The 16,867-nt window shown below is 54.5% G+C and overlaps 8 protein-coding genes across 8 annotated transcripts; 5 read left to right on the forward strand and 3 right to left on the reverse strand.

The window, feature by feature from the left end:
• Window positions 1–152: 152 nt before the first annotated feature.
• On the forward strand, window positions 153–1,589 carry B0T26DRAFT_739359 (ribonuclease P 40kDa subunit-domain-containing protein; the record flags this gene model as incomplete). The annotated part of the gene is made up of 6 exons (XM_060443702.1): window positions 153–296; window positions 443–587; window positions 643–705; window positions 761–862; window positions 918–1,046; window positions 1,099–1,589. The coding sequence occupies 6 exons, from the start codon at window positions 153–155 to the stop codon at window positions 1,587–1,589; spliced, it is 1,074 nt and encodes a 357-aa protein (XP_060297964.1).
• A 20-nt stretch (window positions 1,590–1,609) lies between these two features.
• Window positions 1,610–2,263, reverse strand: B0T26DRAFT_642480 (uncharacterized protein; the record flags this gene model as incomplete). The annotated part of the gene is made up of 1 exon (XM_060437444.1): window positions 1,610–2,263. One exon carries the CDS (start codon window positions 2,261–2,263, stop codon window positions 1,610–1,612), a length of 654 nt encoding a protein of 217 aa, XP_060297965.1.
• Window positions 2,264–3,265: 1,002 nt separating this feature from the next.
• On the forward strand, window positions 3,266–5,755 carry B0T26DRAFT_739361 (fungal tRNA ligase phosphodiesterase domain-containing protein; the record flags this gene model as incomplete). Its single annotated transcript, XM_060443703.1, has 1 exon — window positions 3,266–5,755. The coding sequence occupies one exon, from the start codon at window positions 3,266–3,268 to the stop codon at window positions 5,753–5,755; it is 2,490 nt and encodes an 829-aa protein (XP_060297966.1).
• A 402-nt stretch (window positions 5,756–6,157) lies between these two features.
• Window positions 6,158–7,881, reverse strand: B0T26DRAFT_850366 (glycosyl transferase). Its single transcript, XM_060447636.1, has 2 exons — window positions 7,375–7,881; window positions 6,158–7,289 (listed from the first exon to the last, which is right to left on the reverse strand). The coding sequence occupies exons 1-2, from the start codon at window positions 7,717–7,719 to the stop codon at window positions 6,336–6,338; spliced, it is 1,299 nt and encodes a 432-aa protein (XP_060297967.1). The 5' UTR covers window positions 7,720–7,881; the 3' UTR covers window positions 6,158–6,335.
• Window positions 7,882–8,211: 330 nt separating this feature from the next.
• B0T26DRAFT_642557 (uncharacterized protein) lies at window positions 8,212–9,306 on the forward strand (the record flags this gene model as incomplete). The annotated part of the gene is made up of 1 exon (XM_060437453.1): window positions 8,212–9,306. One exon carries the CDS (start codon window positions 8,212–8,214, stop codon window positions 9,304–9,306), a length of 1,095 nt encoding a protein of 364 aa, XP_060297968.1.
• Window positions 9,307–9,715: 409 nt separating this feature from the next.
• On the forward strand, window positions 9,716–11,052 carry B0T26DRAFT_199875 (uncharacterized protein). Its single transcript, XM_060433736.1, has 3 exons — window positions 9,716–10,557; window positions 10,649–10,810; window positions 10,898–11,052. The coding sequence occupies exons 1-3, from the start codon at window positions 10,124–10,126 to the stop codon at window positions 10,950–10,952; spliced, it is 651 nt and encodes a 216-aa protein (XP_060297969.1). The 5' UTR covers window positions 9,716–10,123; the 3' UTR covers window positions 10,953–11,052.
• A 547-nt stretch (window positions 11,053–11,599) lies between these two features.
• B0T26DRAFT_199911 (P-loop containing nucleoside triphosphate hydrolase protein) lies at window positions 11,600–13,653 on the forward strand. Its single transcript, XM_060433737.1, has 4 exons — window positions 11,600–12,078; window positions 12,148–12,563; window positions 12,623–13,257; window positions 13,320–13,653. The coding sequence occupies exons 1-4, from the start codon at window positions 11,801–11,803 to the stop codon at window positions 13,338–13,340; spliced, it is 1,350 nt and encodes a 449-aa protein (XP_060297970.1). The 5' UTR covers window positions 11,600–11,800; the 3' UTR covers window positions 13,341–13,653.
• A 790-nt stretch (window positions 13,654–14,443) lies between these two features.
• Window positions 14,444–16,349, reverse strand: B0T26DRAFT_200134 (S-adenosyl-L-methionine-dependent methyltransferase). The gene is made up of 8 exons (XM_060433738.1): window positions 16,236–16,349; window positions 16,002–16,139; window positions 15,851–15,917; window positions 15,761–15,788; window positions 15,685–15,697; window positions 15,193–15,625; window positions 15,012–15,096; window positions 14,444–14,887 (listed from the first exon to the last, which is right to left on the reverse strand). Exons 1-8 carry the CDS (start codon window positions 16,289–16,291, stop codon window positions 14,739–14,741), a joined length of 969 nt encoding a protein of 322 aa, XP_060297971.1. The 5' UTR covers window positions 16,292–16,349; the 3' UTR covers window positions 14,444–14,738.
• Between the last annotated feature and the right edge of the window lie 518 nt (window positions 16,350–16,867).

Raw genomic sequence — 16,867 nt, forward strand, 5'->3', positions numbered from 1 at the left:
TGCTCGTAGGCCCTGAGAGAGATTTTGTTTGCACTTGCCCACGCCCCTGTAACCATAACCAAGAAACAAGAACTAGTGTCGACAAACACAAACATTGCGCACTTGCCCGCGCACGAAAGATCTTGCAAACAAGACAGACAACAAGGGAAAATATGCTGTCACTTCCGACTCCGTCCCTCTATCAGGCTTCAAAATGCTTCGCCACGCATGGAGTCATGAGCCACTTGGACCCGAACCAGTCTCCGTCCAAGAGCAAACCTTGGTCGACACTTACAAGCCAGGATTTTGTCAATAGGGTGCGTTCAAAAGCAAACTCGATACCTCCGTCCCACACTCACCCACTCCCCCCGGTTCAGACGGGCTTGGTATTCTCCCACGACTATTTATTCGGCATGAATTCGCCCACTAGACCGCATTTGTCGCTTACTTACACCACTTCCAGGCCGACCTCATCGTGCCTCAGGAGGCTTACGATGCCATCCACGCAAAGCTGGTCGAGGGAAGACGAGCGCCCGAGTTCAAGCGCGTTGTCATGTCCCTCCACGACATTCTCACTAGCGAGTTTTTTGTCGAGTACATCAAGAAAGGTTAGCAGACCTTAAGTTGTTTTAAGTGTTTCACGTTTCACTAACTCAAAATTAGGAGACATACTCATGCTTTCCGAAGGGCAGCGAGGCATCGACAATGTATTCTCGCTCCGGACTGGTACGGCTTTGCCTCAATGCACCGTTCAGTTCTCGTTGGCTGACCAGCCATCTAGGGATCTTAACCATGTTCCTGGACAAGGAAGCATATGAGCGAGCTGGCTTGGTTGGGAAGCCTCACGGAGTCAAAGGGAGACGTGGTTTAAAGCCCCGCTGGAGTGAGTCGATTCGTGCAATTCAGAGTGTAAAAGAACCTGTGTTAACAGTTCTCAGTTGTGCAGCTTGACTTGACAAACCCTTCCATGTCCCGGGGCCATAAAGGGTTCGACAGGCTTGTTTATGCAAGCAAGAACGCTCTCAACGCTTCAACCGTGTGGCTATTCTGCGATATGGCCTCTACAAGTACACTTCCGCTTGCACCTTGACAGTTTACATTTTACTGACACCATCCTAGCTCCTGACCCAGATCCCCTGTCTCAACACTTTCCTTCTGGGTATACGTGCAACCCAAGAGTTATGCGAGACGTTTCTGTCATCATACCCCCTCTCAGCCCCAAGCTTGATTCCACAATACTGGGGCCCAGAGAGGACTTCGAGAGCTTCGCTACCGAAATCTATGAGTGGCTATCTCTCGCACGGCTTCAAAGCCCCAGAATCCAGCTTGGAGACCAGGTCGATCCATATCTATGTCGATACCAAGTTCCGGGGCCCGGTGAGCAGGGCTCCAAAATCTGCAAAATCAGTTGGCAAGGTTTCCTTTCGCCATCATGGGCCCGAGAGATTCTCGTCGACGTCATATCTGCTCTCCCTTCCAAGACGTGGTTCTCCTTTAGCACGACAACCTTTTCGAAGGGCATGGCTGGGGACAATTCCGAGTGTACCATTCTTCGGCCACCGGGGTCGCCAGGGGAGTATATTATGTGGGAGGTCAAGGCTCATGAATGAAGGTTTGGCCTTCAGAAATGCTATTCCTGTCTTGTCCGAACACTTCTCTCCTCGCTCAGTCCTTCTCTAGTGATGGCATCTTCGACCAGCCGGCGCAAGTCGGCCTGGCCTTCAGGTGTCTCGAGGTCTGTCCTCGCGGCAAGCTCCTCTATTCTTCTGCGGAATTCCGGGTCAGGCTGCTGCTCCCCTGTCTCCGCCTCGTTCATGGTGCCAACAGTAATCTTTAGTCCGTCGGGGGCAGGTGGGAGTTCCATGCCCGAAGACGAGTCGCCATTTGTGCTGCCATTGGGCTTTGCGGACTCGGCGCCAACCCCAGACAGGTATTGGGCCAACTCTGGCCACTCCCCTTCGGCCTCGATCTTTTCTCTCGCCGTCACGCCTTCGTCGTTTTTTAGCCCCGCGTTGAGCCCTAACTCCTCGACCAAGATGCGAGCCGCATCGACGCTTTCTGCAACAAAAAGCGCCGTCTCGCCATCCTCGTCTCTAAGGTCAACTGGGACGTTGAAATCGCGAACCAGGCTTCGTATAAGGTCGAGGTGGCTGTAGCTTGTAGCTGCATGTACGAGAGAGTAGCCGTGTTCGTCTTGGCCCGAGGCAAGCGAAGGGTTTTCTTGAAGTAACGTGACGAGCGCTTGAGGGTTGTCGGCCGCAAGAAGATAGGGGTTTTGCGACATTTTGGAGTTATCAAGAACAGTTGCTAAGCTCCAATTAAGTAAGAACAAGCACCTTTTGGTCTGGCAACGAGTTATGTTGTCGCAAAAAGGCCAATGCCGAGGGTTGGAGGAAAAGCCTGTGACAAAATTTTGGCGGGGCACTTCCAGTGAGGGGTATGAAAAATCGCGGGGTAGGTATGCACCTTGCTGGCACATACTTAGGGCTTCCGAGTCCCGTCATTGTGCTGAGGTTAACACCGTACCGAGTACTTGACCTGCTAGGTGTGGGCTTGGAAGGCACCTCAAAATTATCGCAGCCTAAACGCCGTCATATGCTGTGATAAAAAGAAAAACAGCTATATTTAAGGAACCTGGTGCAACTTTATTGGTCGAACCTCTTCAATTTCTGCCGTGGATGAAGACTCGAGGCGGTGCAATTGTTAGTTCACAGAGGCCCCTCCATGTGCCCATGTCAGCCTCGTCTTACTTCATCCGTTCAACCCAACCAGGATCATACATATGTGACTGTTCGGCGAGCGATTGAGGACGTTTAACACCCCGGCTCAAGTCCTCAACATGCACACTGCAGGCATAATTTGGTAAAGTTGTTCGTCGCTTGAGCCTGCTGTGCAGACCAGCGTAGGTAGTTGACTCATCTCGGCGGCTGCCCCTGGCCCCACAAAAGTCTGCCAGCTTGCTTGGCACAAAGTGCCTGCCTTAGGTTGCCTGCGATTCCATTGTCCTCAAATGTGGTGTCTGGTTAAACGGAAAACGCATTCCATCCAAAGACAAAGATTCTTTAAATACCGACCAGGGAACCTGGGAATCTCAGTTTTCTCCCCGCTTCAACACACCAAGACTCTCAAAGCAGCGTCTCCTGCGACACCTCGGACTGGCCTGCAATCGCGACCACACCCTTGGGCTCGCTGTCTTCACACCACTTGTACGCTTCACACATCTACGGATACTAGGGCCATCATGGAGAACGCCCAAACTGGTGAAAACGCGCCTCAAACCCCCAATATGGAGAACGAGCTTTTGCTCAAGTACACGGCGTCGACGGATTTTGCCAAGGATGCTCCCGGCATTGAGGTTCCCTATGTCAGCCAAGATGTCCAAGAGGTTGCTGCTCTCGTCCGCGTCCTCGATGACAACAGCAAGAAGAAGAAGGGCGGGGTCAGTATAAAGAAGGCCAGATACGATGTGGCGGGCTCCCCGGATGGGATTCAAGTCGACTCTTGGCGCTTCCAGGACTGGGACTACAAGAAGCGAGATCTTCCCACATATGCCCGTGGTCTGTTCACCACGAGAACTAAGCACGGTGTGCCTGAGATTGTGACTCGCGGGTACGACAAGTTCTTCAACGTGGACGAGGTCTACGAGACAAAATGGGCAAATATCGAAACACACACTAAAGGCCCTTACGAGTTAACCTTGAAGGAGAATGGCTGCATCATATTCGTCAGTGGCCTCGAGGACGACACTCTCCTCGTCTGCAGCAAGCACTCAACTGGAGAACGGGGTGACGTCGAAAAGAGCCACGCCAGCGCTGGCGAGCTACGGTTAGAGAGACAGCTGCAGCGCATCGGAAAGACAAAGCAAGACCTGGCACGGGAACTGAGGAAGCGCAACGCGACCGCCGTCGCGGAACTTTGCGACGACTCGTTTGAGGAGCACATTCTAGCCTACACCCCCGAAAAGGCCGGTCTGTACTTGCATGGCATCAACATCAACATCCCCGAGTTCATGACCTATCCTTCTGCTCTTGTTCAGAAGTTCGCCGACGACTGGGGTTTCATCAAGACCGGCTTGATTGTTATCGACGATATCAACGAGGTCAAGGCTCTCCTCGAGGCCGTTGCGGAGAGCGGAGCACACGACGGCCGGGACGTTGAAGGATTTGTCATTCGTTGCAAGAGGACACAAAATCCGGCTACGAACGTATACCAGGACTGGTTCTTCAAGTACAAGTTTGAAGAGCCGTACTTGATGTACCGACAATGGCGAGAGTGCACAAAGGCCCTCATTGCAGGCAAGCCACCAAGGTACAAGAAGCATGCCAAAATAACGGAAGAATACCTGCTGTATGCTCGGAAACGGCTGGCTGCGGATCGGAATCTAGCCAAGATGTACAACCAGAACCATGGGATCATAGCCCTCCGCAACGACTTCCTTGCATTTAAGAACCTGCAGGGAGCCGATGCCGCAAATTTCGAAGAGCTTTTCGGTAGCGGCGCTAGCACCGAGATAAAACGCGACATCATTCTTGTCCCGATTGCTACTATTGGATGCGGAAAGACAACAATTGGCGTTGCGCTTACCCACCTTTTTGGCTGGGGTCACATTCAGAACGACAACATAACCGGCCCAAAGCGGCCTCCACGTTTCACAAAGGCTGTCTTGGACGAGCTTGAAGAGTTGCCTGCGGCGTATGCCGACCGAAACAATGCCCAAAAGCACGAGCGGAAGCAGCTGATTACGGATGTCAAGGTGCAGCACGCGTCTGCAAAGCTCGTTGCACTTCACTTTGTCCACAAAAACATGGACAAAATTCGTCGTGTCACCAAGGAACGGGTCCTTGAGCGCGGTGACAACCACCAGACTATCCAGGCCGCCTCTGACATGAACAAAGTGGTGGGTATCATGGAGGGCTTCATCCAACGCTTTGAGCCTTGCGACACGTCGAGGGAGCCCGACGCTGGCTTTGATGCAGTTATTGACCTGGACCCAGCGGCGGGAAGCAGGGAAAATCTGGAAACCGTCGTCAAAGAGCTGCATCGCCTCTACCCAAACTTCTTGACCACGGTTCCTCCTGCTGAAGAGTTGGATGAGGCGATCAAGGCCGCTCTCGAAGGATATAAACCCGTCCTGCGCCACAACATTCCAGACCGGACTCCTCGGAACAAGAACCAGCAGCCCGTTCAGCAGCAGCCAAAGAAGAAGAAGCCGCTCGAGTACATATCGGTCGATGTTCCAGCCAAGGACGTCTTGGACGCTCTGGAAAAGACCTTCGCTACTAACAGCCCCGAGCAGACACGCTTCTTCAAACTTCTCCAGGGCACGCGACGCATACAGCCAAAGTTCCATGTGACGCTTCTGCACCGCACAAGCTCGAAGGAGCACCCGGAGTTGTGGGACCGGTACAAGCGCTGCCATGAAGTGGAAGGTGCCGCTGCAGTGAATGGCAAACTTGGCAAAATGGAGGTCCTCTTGGAGCGTGTCGTCTTCGATGACCGCGTCATGGCCATTGTAGTTCGCCTTGTCCCGAGCCCGGAGGATGCCAACATCAACAGTAACACAGCGGAGCCTCCGAAGCCCAAGTGGGAGTGTGCGAACCAGGTAGCGCACATCACGGTCGGCACGCGGGACGATTCGATCAAGCCAAAGGAAAGCAACGACTTACTTGCGCGGTGGTTGGAGAAGGGCAGCGGAGCGGCAACTGGGATTAACGAGTTTGGTGTTGAAGGCAAGCCGCTTTTGGACGGCACTGTCCAGGCAGTGCTATCGCGATAGGATGACGAAGAGCACTTGCTCGAGGGTCTTGACGATTCTACAGACCGCGGTGGCTCCTCGGGCACTAGCGGTCACGCTGGTCGAGGAGGCCGAGGGGGTCGCCATACCTAGAGAGGAGGAAGAAAAATAAGTCACCGCACATAGGGCCATAGATACGTCACAATAGTTTAGTAGGCCCAGAATGAGCGTTGATGTGGGTTCTAAAAGTAGGCGTTTATATTTTCACGGCGTTGGACCAACACTGCTCTCGTCTTATTGGGACCACAAATGGTCTTGTCCACCATCAGCGGACATAACTTCACAAGACAATGTATCTATAGTTAGATGATTTGGTGACACATTAAATCGTGACCTATATGATTTAGTACCCGTTCAACTATTTGGCTTTTTGCTGTACCGCAGCAAATGCTTGGGTTGAACTTTAATGTGTACGTGGTGATAGGTATGAGCCATTCCACTTTTGTGATAAATCTTATTGTGGAAGTCCCTCTTTGGAGCAGACGAAATATAATTTAGTACATCTAACACACCAGCTCCAGTCATGATACGCTCGAACCGGTGATATTGAAGGAGCAGCACATTAGTCACTAAAGCTGTTCGTGACATCTACAAAGTTTGCCCATTGTCTTGCGGCCTCCCCACTCTTGATGGCCCATCGCGCTCTCCTGACTCCCTCCTTCCAGCGACCTCCTCCAGGCCCACGCTCTTGGATGACTGCTCCATCATCGCCGTGGCCCATGTTGCTACTGTCAGCCTCACAGATCCCCGATATGACGAACAGCGCAGCCGTGTTTATGAGCACAAAATGCAGAATGGGGTCATCGTCGGGCAACTGGCCGTTCAGAATCCGAGTAAGAATCGCGGCGTTCTCGGTGGGCTCCTTCCCCGGCGAGACAGTTGAGAGCGGGTGAGCGGGCAGGCCGAAGTCGCTGGGATGCAGTAGGAAGTGCTCTACGGCCGTCCCTTGCGGGCTGGACGGATCCAGGCTCAGTCGCCAGCAGAGCGTGGGCCCGGCACAGCTGATCTCGTCGAGCTCCTCGTCGCCGCACACCACCATGGCCTTGCGTGCTCCAATCAGCTGGAGGGCGTTGGCGAACACGGGCCCCAAGTCCTTGCGCGCCACGCCAATCATGCGGGCCTCGAACAACGTCGTCGGAGCTGCCGAGTCGCTACTAGCCTTGGTGTCGGGGAAGTCCACTGGGTTTGCGAGCGGGCCGACGAGGTTGAAGACGGTCCGCCAGGGCAGCTGCTTCCGGATGGGAGCTACATGTTTCATGCCCGGGTGGAAGATGGGGGCAAAGAGAAAGGCATAGTTGGTCTCGGAGTAGACCTTGGCGATGGTGTCTGGCCGGACCCGCGATATTTGCGGGGCGCGGGGCTGCATGCAGTTGAGCAAGTCTGCGGACCCCGACTTGGAGGTCGAGGCCTTGTTGCCATGCTTGGAGATCAACAGCAGACTCGAGGCGAGGATGGACGACGTAGTGCTGATGTTGAAGGTGTTGTGCGAATCGCCTCCAGTCCCAACAATATCACACTTACAGCAATTTCATGTTAGTTGAGATGGAAGCCGAAGGGGGCCACGCGTACGGACCCCAGGAGGAAGTTGCAAGAGCACCTACTAGCCCACCGTCATAGGCGCCCTCCCTCCTGCCGCGCTTCTCAACGACGGAGCGGAGAGCTAAGGCGTCCACCTGGGCGGCGGCCTTGAGCATCGTCGTCGCAGTCCTGGCCAGGACGTCGGCCTGCCGGTCGAGGCCGGTGAAGTGCAGACACATGAGCAGAGATCCCGCTTGGACTTCGGACACCTGGTTCGTGAAGAAATACGAAATGGCCTCGGCAATCTCGTCTGCCGTTACGGGCTTGGGGTGGCCCAGGGGCCAGAGCCGAGTGAGCAAAGGCTTGAGGTCGACCTTGGACGAGTCGCCGCCTCCCGTCGCCGCCAGAGTGGCCTGCTGCTTCGCCATTGCCTCCAAAATGACCAGAAATCAATCTCAAATAGTAGTTGATCTTGCAGGCTCGTCAAGAAATACCAATTGGTCGGCAACAGCTTTCTTGGACCAATGGCGAAACAAGCAATTCCCGGGCTTGACTCATCTTGAACGTGTTCTTTTTGTCTTCACAATGCCCGCCCCGCGATCGCTGACAGAACCCCCCCACCACACACATTGCCTCCAACCAAACAGTGAACAGGGGTCCCGGAAACGGCAGAACACAGGCGGTGAGCTTTAGCGCGGATTCATCCGAAGCTCTGTAGGTGGTCAGTGCTCCAATGCGACAGGCAATCCATTGGGAATTTGGCGGCGCCAAATTTTTGGTGCTTGCCGGGTTCGCGACTTTGCGACCAGTCCGTCCCAAGAACGAGATTTGTCTTCGAGCCAGGTAATTATCCGCCAACGACAGCTGCTTAGCTCTCAATTAGGCCAAAGCACAACTGACCGTATTGAATAAGCAGCAGGATGCCTCCAAGACTACGATGCCCGGCCGCTTGCAGGTTTAGCTCCTCTATCAGCCCTTCGAGGATACCCCTTCGGTCCGCCGCTCTCCTATGGTCGTCTGCACCCAAAGCGTCGACCCCGGCGAGACGGCACGCGAGCTCCCAGGCTGCCTTGCCCAATCTGCTAAGACTCCCGGATGGCTACGTGCCGCCCACAAAGCCGCCCACTGCTCGTCCGTCGGATACGAGAAAGGCCCAGCTGCTCCGCACCTATACCTCCCTCCTCCGGTCGACGCCGCTGATACTCCTCTTCCAACACAACAACCTCACGGCGGTGGAGTGGGCAGCAGTACGGCGAGAGCTGAATGTCGCCCTCTCCAAGGTCCCGGTCTCCTCCGGGGATGGAGACGACGTCGCCTCCAATATCCACCTCAGCGTGATAAGGACGCGCATCTTCGATGTTGCCTTGAAGCTCGTCGAGTTCTACGATCCCTCCACGGTTGGCCCGACGGAAACAACAACCGCGAGGGGCGCCAAGACGGCGGCCGTGTACAACCACGACCTCTCCAAGTCGGCATTCGATGCCGTCAAGGCCGTCACGAGCGGCGAGACGCCGATACCAGAGTCTTCGGCCTACGCCCAGCTCGCGCCCTTACTGGTCGGGCCAGTGAGCATTCTCACCTTCCCCTCCGTGTCGCCGACTCACTTGGCTGCTGCTCTGAGCATTCTCTCCCCAAGCCCCCCGGCGTTCCCTGCGCCGACCAGAAGGAAGAGCCCGGGCTACTACGACCCCATCGCACAGAGTGGCCTGCAGAAGCTGATGCTGATTGGTGGACGAGTCGAGGGCAAGGTCTTTGACATTGACGGGGTGAAATGGATTGGCGGCATCGAGGGCGGTCTCGAGGGCCTGCGCGCCCAGCTCGTTGCCATGCTGCAGAGCGCTGGGCTTGGACTTACGGCTGCTTTGGAAGGCGCTGGCAAGAGCCTGTGGCTTACGATGGAGAGCCGGAGGTCTGTGCTGGAAGAGGCTGAGAAAGGCCCGGCTGAGGAGGCTCCGGCAGCGGGAACCCCAACAGCGGACGCCCCAGCAGAGGGCGAGAAGAAGGAATGGAGCTGATCGGAGCGGCGAATCTCGGAATGCGGATTATACGGGCATCATCATGTGTCGTGACGGGCGCGCCTCGCCAGACTCAATGCTCTGGAGGACTGCTTACGTAATGTTCACGAGACATAGCCGAGCTTGTAAAAATACCATGTAAAAAGACAGATATAGAAGCTGATAACATGGCATTGGATGTTTACGACGGTTGGTAAATACAGCTGTTTCGTGCTACCGATTCCACTCTGTATGATACACCTAAAGCTTTACATGCCAGCGATGACAGGAGCTGCCAACTGGGCGTTTTGGCGTATGGTGGGCCCCGGCTGAATGGACACACCCTTGCATGCGGCTGTCTCCATCTGAAGTGCAGGCACCCGGGATACTTGAGCACTGGCTTGCGCGCGCGTCACCATCCATTTCTAACCTACGAGGCTTGACAACGTAATCATCTACCAAATGGAACAACTGCTGTCGTCAGCCAACAACTGATAATACACTGCCATTGCTGTGCCGCGTCCGTGTCTTACTAAAAAAGACTTGGTCGTTTGGTTTTCCTGGCATCAAATTTCTAGCACCCTCGTCCTAATATGGCGCGGCAAGCTTGACAATCGACTTATTCTTGCCTTATTGCTTCGCCCCACCATTGACCCGTATCCGTTGAGTCGCAACCAACCCTTTACCACATCTCGCGCAGGACAGCGGCCAGCCAGCTGCTTCATCTCTCGAGGCGCGAATCTCGAACTCCAAAGCCGCGTCAAGTGCAACCGCTTTCCTCTCCTTCAGCAAAGGAATAAATAACCCCCCAATAAAACCCGAGAGAGAGATCCCGGCCATGGACTTCGCGCCCTACCAATCCTCTCCCCCGGAGCACGGGCGCACGCTATCCCCGGTGCAGCACGACGGCCCCGCGTCGCCGCGCACCTCGTTCGACGCGCGCAGGTCCTTCTCACCCGGCTTCCAGCAGCAGCAGCGGCCGTCACAGGTGTCGCCGCCGCCTCTGCAGCACCCGCAGCCGCAGCGGGCGTGGTCAGGCGACGGGATTCGGACGTCGATCGGCGGCGGGATTGGGTTAGGCGGCGGCGGCGGCGGCGGCGGCGGAATGGGCGATTACTTCAACGCTCTGGGCGCCCGCGAGGGCATGGTGTCCGAGTTCGACACGAGCCTGGGCCTGCGCCTCGACTACGAGGCCTGTCTGGCGTACCTGGCGCTGCCGCCGCTCGGCGCCATCGTGTTGTTGATTCTGGAGCGCAAGAGCGACTACGTCCGGTATGTCTCTTCCTTCTCTCGGGATGTTCGTTGCCATTTTGGTGGGTCTCGACGGCTAACGGCTGTGTCCTTGACACGGAATTTTGTTTAGGTTTCACGCATGGCAGTCTAGCTTACTCTTCACGGCGGTGTTCGTTGTCCATCTCCTATTCTCGTGGTCGAGGTTCCTGAGCTGGGTCCTCTTCCTTGGCGACCTCGTCCTCATAGGCTGGCTGGTCATCAACGCATACAGAGACGCAGACACTCTCGACAGGTAGCTTCTGTCCTCTCGAAGAGCCCTTCCCAAAGCTTAGGAAGATTAGGCGAGCGAAGCGTAACTAACCACTCGTTCTGTTTCCAGATACGAAGTACCGATTGTTGGGCGGTTAGCAAGCAGGATATTGGACGACGAGTAAAAGAGAGGGGGTTAGCATGGACGGTTATATCTAGCCCGGGAAGGGTGGCGCAATGGGAGGCCTTATTGTCTTTTGTGTGTGTTCTTGGTACATATTATTCACATTGTAATGCGTATATCTCTCCTTTCTGGGCCGGAACATTGTTTCATTTTGGGGGGCTTGGAGGCGTTTTTTCCTGTCTTCTACATATAATATACCTGATGGAGCTCGGCTCTGTTGTTTTATCAATGGCTGAGGTGGGCTTTGGGGTCCTTGAACATGTTTTATTTTCAGAAGTTCATGGCGTCCTCTTTCGTCTTGACGCGGTTAATGGGAGTCGGCAACTTCAGTGTCACCGGGGAACTGTTGGAACTTTCACTTTATCTTCTCTTTTTCTTCTGCGGTGTCTAGGTCATTTTCATTTGAACTCAATCACCAAGCCAAGTTTCTTTGGCCGAGGCACCTAACTGACGTCAAAATTTCGAGCTGCAATAGACAAGAGCATTGGAGCTGGCAGCCTGGCCCTGGTTTTGAGCCAGCTGTCAGGCGCGGCAGAAGACAAGCTGACTTGGTTAGTCAGCCAGCCGCTCTGGCCCTCTGTCCCGATTGGGCCATTGTGGATCCCCCCTAAGGCACCGTCCCTGGTTACGTCGCGCTCTTGCCTGCAGCCCAGCTCCTGAGCTTCCTCCAACTGCAATTTCTCATCCACCGCTGTGATCTGACAGCCTTCCGGCCCAGCACTCCAGCAAACCAGCCAGCGCATATACCTACGCGAACTGCACACCAGCCCACTGCTTTGCCACATCTTCGCCCGCACACCCTTAAACGCGGTTTAATTAATTCGATCCAGAGCACCGAGGCCGCGCATCATGTCGACCCTCGAGGACCTCGACGATCTCGATCGCCGCGACCGTGAGGACAAGAAGCAGGGAGATGGCGACGCCGAGATGAAGGATGCGGAGCCGGAGGAAGAGGACGTCCTGGACGACGAGATTCTGAGCCTCAGCACCCAAGACATTCTGACCCGCCGGCGCCTCCTCGAGAACGACTCCAGAATCATGAAGAGCGAGTATCAGCGGCTTTCCCACGAGAGGGCGACCATGGCCGAAAAGATCAAGGAGAATATGGAGAGGATCGCCAACAATCGGTAAGTACCGAGCCCGGCCTGCCTGCCAACGCAGAGCGTTTGCTGACATGCTTGTCTTGATCTGCACAGCCACCTACCCTACCTTGTTGGAAACGTCGTCGAGCTTCTGGATCTCGACCCCACCGCCGAGTCCTTGGAGGAGGGCGCCAACATTGACTTGGATGCCACACGCGTTGGGAAGTCAGCCGTAATCAAGACATCGACTCGACAAACCATCTTCCTCCCACTCATCGGCCTTGTCGACCCCGACAAGCTCAAGCCAGCGGACCTAATTGGTGTCAACAAGGATTCGTACCTCATCCTGGATACACTTCCAGCCGAGTATGATAGCCGAGTGAAGGCGATGGAGGTTGACGAGAAGCCAACCGAGAAGTACAGCGATGTTGGCGGGCTTGATAAGCAGATTGAGGAGCTTATCGAGGCTATTGTGTGGCCCATGAAGGAGGCCGATCGTTTCAAGAAGATTGGCATCAAGGCCCCCAAAGGTAGGCGCTTACCCCCTATTAGTGACTATTTACAGTTGAAGACTAACCAAGAAAAAAAGGCGCTTTGATGTATGGCCCCCCTGGAACAGGCAAGACGCTTCTCGCTAGAGCTTGCGCCGCTCAAACCGACGCCACTTTCCTCAAGCTTGCCGGCCCACAACTCGTCCAAATGTTTATTGGAGATGGTGCGAAGCTCGTAAGAGACTGCTTCGCGTTGGCAAAAGAGAAGGCGCCAGCAATCATCTTCATCGACGAGCTGGACGCCGTCGGCACAAAGCGGTTCGATAGCGAAAAGAGTGGTGATCGTGAGGTACAGAGAACAATGTTGGAGCTGCTCAACCAGCTAGACGGGTTTGCGTCGGATGACCGTATCAAGGTGCTCGCCGCCACGAACCGGGTGGACGTCCTTGATCCTGCCCTCCTGCGGTCCGGTCGTCTGGATCGCAAGATCGAATTCCCGCTCCCTAATGAGGAAGCCCGGGCACAGATTCTGAAGATCCACTCGCGGAAGATGAAGGTCGACCCCGCAGTTAACTGGGGAGAGTTAGCCCGTAGTACGGATGAGTTTGGCGGCGCCATGCTCAAGGCTGTGTGTGTCGAGGCCGGCATGATTGCCTTGCGAATGGGCAAGAACAAGATCGGCCATGAGCATTACGTCGACGCCATTTCCGAGGTACAAGCGAAGAAGAAGGATGTGAGTATTCTCCCCAAACTCCATGCATGCCTGTCATCCAGTAATGTTAACTCCGCCAAAAGACCGTCAACTTCTATGCCTGATTTGCATCAAATATGGAGACAGCGAAAACCGGGTTTGGCAATAAAGAATGGCCCATATAGAGATCAGTGTGCCGATAGATGGCGTCGGGGTTTATGTAACATTAACAGTAGTCATTCCAGGCCGATGAGCTCCAGCGCTGCTTGCCGGCCTCGCTTGTCTATTCACAAAACAAATTTCTGTGTCGATACTCTGAGATGGGTGTGTGATGGGTCTCTCTCTGAGTTCGCCTGTACTGGTTGTGCGAGCCAGCCATGAACTCTGATCAAGCATTGCGTATTTATACATATCTCGAGTCTTGCGCAAGGGTCCTTTCCTTTTCCTGCGAAGCACCACTCGCGGCCAGCCCGTCCCTATGTTCCGACCAAGTCATGGGATGCTTGTGACAACCCAAGCATTCCGTCTATTCTCTGCAAAGGTTATCGGCGGAATATGTTTCCTTTCCTTGTACGATCCAAAACTCGGCATTTTCTACCGATCCCTTGCGCGGGCTTCATAGATGAACTCCATCTCTCACCACGACTACACGGGCACCGCTTGTGGATACTTTGGAAACACCTCCGTCCTTGGGGGCGGCATGCGTGTTGTCGTAGATGGGATGCTTGAGAGTACGAACTGATTAAATTTAATGGGTAAATGGACAACAATGGGGTCCCGCCAACGTCAAGATTCAAAATTTAACATTCGAGAGAGCCTAACTACCTTAGTGTGCTTGGTTGCGGAGGTAAGGGCGGAGTTTCGTCATACGGGTCTGTGGAATGTGAAACAGAAAATGAGGTGGAGAATCGCTTATAGCCATGTAGTATCAATATATATCCAAGAAATGTGGTTTTCGAGACCTCCCTATCTACCCAATTGTCGGCCAGACAGTTCAGTCAAGAATAAACCTAGGTTAAATACCGCCACAGACGGTGCCGGCCCCTCGTTAAGCAGGGTCTATATCACACTCCCCGGGACAGGAGCATTGTCTTCTATGGCGTGTGATTTAGTGGGCATGGGTAGTGCCAATATCAGGACGGCGACTAGAGTCTAAGTCCTGGACCGTAGTCTGCCTGCCAACAACGTCATTAGTCTCCGTCATGTTCTGGCACTTGAAAGCGCTAGCAAGGTGCGAGCCAATATGTAGAAAATTTCTAGAAATTTCGTATCGCAGTAATAGGTTGCGCGCGCATAGCTAACTGTAGATTGCCTACTCAAGAAGAAAAGCGCAAACCGCCAAGTTGAAGAGAAAAAAATTTCACAGCATACATGGTGCTGCCAAGTTTGGAAAGAAAAGACAAGAAAAGAATCCCCTTTGTTTCTTCAACGACCAGCCGGACCCAATTCTCCAACGACGCAACTGAATCAATCCGCAAAAACCGTAAGTAATCAGGGCAAAAATGAGCAGAGCGCGACAAAGTCTACTCTGGCTTCCGTCCGTAGACGTAGCGGAGCGTCATGTAGCCGTGGACTCTCTTGTTCCGGATGGCCTTCCGGAACTCCATGAGGAAGATCTGGTACTCGTCCTTCGGCCACTGGAGGACGTTGTGCCACAGCATCAGGGTGTAGCCTGTGAAGACGTGTCAGTAACAATGTGGCCCTCCAGGCCCTCAAGGAGCAGATAGGCCGACTCCCGAATGGTTGTGGTTATGACGGTCCTGGGTCAAGCAGTAGGAAAAGACAGGCTGTCTCACCTTCCATGTCGTTCTCCAGCGTAGCGTGGACGATGCGCCCAACTTCGGCGAGCTTGGGGTCCAGAGCCCATCCTCCCACGGGAACCTAGAAAACTCGTGAGATTAGATTGATGCAGATTATGGCTTGGTCCGAGTCGAGTCGAGCTGAGGCTGGATGGTGACATATGGGCGGAGGGCCTACCTTGAAAGTCGCGACGTTGATGTCAGTGAAACCGGCCTCTTCCATGCTTTTCCTCTGCTGATCTGCGGCAACCACGTAGAAGGTGGTGCCCATCACTTTGCCGGCTTCTGCGAATAGCTTTCCCCATGTGGCCAAGCCAGGTACGTCATCGGTAGTTCCATCATCGCTCTTGAAGTCGACATCGATTTCACCCGACTGGAGCCAGCTGCCGGGTTGGAGGACACGATAAGCCTGCTTGAACAGGGCGGTCCAATCTTTCGTAGTGCCGAAGAGGTAGCGTATGTGCACGAAATCGAATGTATTCGGTGACCAGGTCCAGGGAAGGGTGGCATCATCGATTTCGAAAATCATATTGGGCGGGACCCAGGTCGGCTGCATGGGTGACAAGTCGGTGCCGATCACTTCGGCTCCGGGGTACATGTCGGCAAAGTCACTGGCACGGGGAGTCAGCAGTCTGGCCAAAGTAGAGCCTAGGTCAGAGAGGGTCCATACATAGCCCAGATGCCTGATGATCGTCAGTCAATGAGCATATTCTAAGTAACACCAAGGATCTGAGGTTGGATCTCACCTGTTCCAGTACCAATATCAAGGACTTTCTGAAAGTCGTTTCTATATTAGAGACCATTTCACAGTATTGGTGACGTCATGGGTGAGTTACCTTCGGGTCTTCTGAAATGGGAGCGAGGAAGAGCTTGCCATCCAAGATCACGGTGAGATAGTGGTGGCTAGCAATTGACAGTCAATTGCATGTCAATTGGATGCGTTTACAATTGACCCCGTTCTCTCGGAAACAGGGATGGGCCACGTACGTGAGATCGACAGACTCTTGCTGCCGGTCGTCATTGGGAGTAAAGTACTCGGTAGGATGCCGGGCACTGTGAAAGGTTCGGCCCTGGATAGCCCGATACTCCAGGATGCTGGACGAGATGGAGGCGGTCGAGCTTTGGCTGTTCACATATGATACTTAACGTCAGCATTCTGAACCGTGTCTGAGCTCCCGCCGGGAATTGTTTTCAAAAATTCTGTACAGAGAATTAACTCACACATCGTCACCGAGGGACGAATCGGCATCGGCATTGTCAACTTCCTCCTGTTCCATCCAATGCGGTCAGTCTGGTTGATTGATTACATATCACACCATTGTGCAATGATAATGCACTGTTCATGATTGGTTACCTCGGCATCTGGGGCCGCCTCAATGTCTGCCACTGCCGCCTCGACTACTGGCACGGGGGGATTGGTGGACGCGGTAGGCGCAGGCGCCGGCGCGGGTTCCTCGGTCGCTGCCGGTGCTGCCGGGGCTGCCGGTGCTGCCGGGGCGGCGGGCGCTGCGGGCGCCTTGGGTTGCTCGGACATTGCGAAGGCCAATTACCACCTAATATCCGTGATTCTTGGAAGCGGGAGCAGAACGGTGATCAGCCAGAGCGGACGGGGAAAGATGTGGGGAAAAAGTGATGGGAGAGGGGAAAAGAGCAATGGGCACTCAAATTCCCGGGAGCGGGGCGGGTCGGGTCGGCCGCCGCACTGACAAGTGGCAAGGGGCTGGCCAACAGGGGCTAAGAGCGGGACCGGAATCATGCAAAGCAACAAGCGACGTTATCGGATTGAGTCTAGACTAGTCGATGAAAGAGGGGTTGTGGGCTGCAGTTGGCACCACTTGCGCAGTTGGCTCTTC

Source organism: Lasiosphaeria miniovina (genome assembly GCF_030549165.1).
Source record: "Lasiosphaeria miniovina strain SMH2392-1A chromosome Unknown B0T26scaffold_3, whole genome shotgun sequence".
Classification (NCBI taxonomy): Eukaryota; Fungi; Ascomycota; class Sordariomycetes; order Sordariales; family Lasiosphaeriaceae; genus Lasiosphaeria; species Lasiosphaeria miniovina.

Bases quoted from the DNA above. Each gene is read 5' to 3' on its own strand.
- B0T26DRAFT_850366 (XM_060447636.1), bottom strand. From the start codon at position 7,719: ATGGCGAAGCAGCAGGCCACTCTGGCGGCGACGGGAGGCGGCGACTCG. The intron at 7,290-7,374 runs GTAGGTGCTCTT...AATTGCTGTAAG, and splicing joins GCGCCTATGACGGTGGGCTA to TGTGATATTGTTGGGACTGG.
- B0T26DRAFT_199875 (XM_060433736.1), top strand. From the start codon at position 10,124: ATGGACTTCGCGCCCTACCAATCCTCTCCCCCGGAGCACGGGCGCACG. The intron at 10,558-10,648 runs GTATGTCTCTTC...AATTTTGTTTAG, and splicing joins CGCAAGAGCGACTACGTCCG to GTTTCACGCATGGCAGTCTA. The intron at 10,811-10,897 runs GTAGCTTCTGTC...TTCTGTTTCCAG, and splicing joins GACGCAGACACTCTCGACAG to ATACGAAGTACCGATTGTTG.
- B0T26DRAFT_199911 (XM_060433737.1), top strand. From the start codon at position 11,801: ATGTCGACCCTCGAGGACCTCGACGATCTCGATCGCCGCGACCGTGAG. The intron at 12,079-12,147 runs GTAAGTACCGAG...TGATCTGCACAG, and splicing joins GAGAGGATCGCCAACAATCG to CCACCTACCCTACCTTGTTG. The intron at 13,258-13,319 runs GTGAGTATTCTC...CTCCGCCAAAAG, and splicing joins TACAAGCGAAGAAGAAGGAT to ACCGTCAACTTCTATGCCTG.
- B0T26DRAFT_200134 (XM_060433738.1), bottom strand. From the start codon at position 16,291: ATGGAACAGGAGGAAGTTGACAATGCCGATGCCGATTCGTCCCTCGGT. The intron at 16,140-16,235 runs GTGAGTTAATTC...ATATGTGAACAG, and splicing joins TCGTCCCTCGGTGACGATGT to CCAAAGCTCGACCGCCTCCA. The intron at 14,888-15,011 runs GTGAGACAGCCT...ACGTCTTCACAG, and splicing joins GCTGGAGAACGACATGGAAG to GCTACACCCTGATGCTGTGG.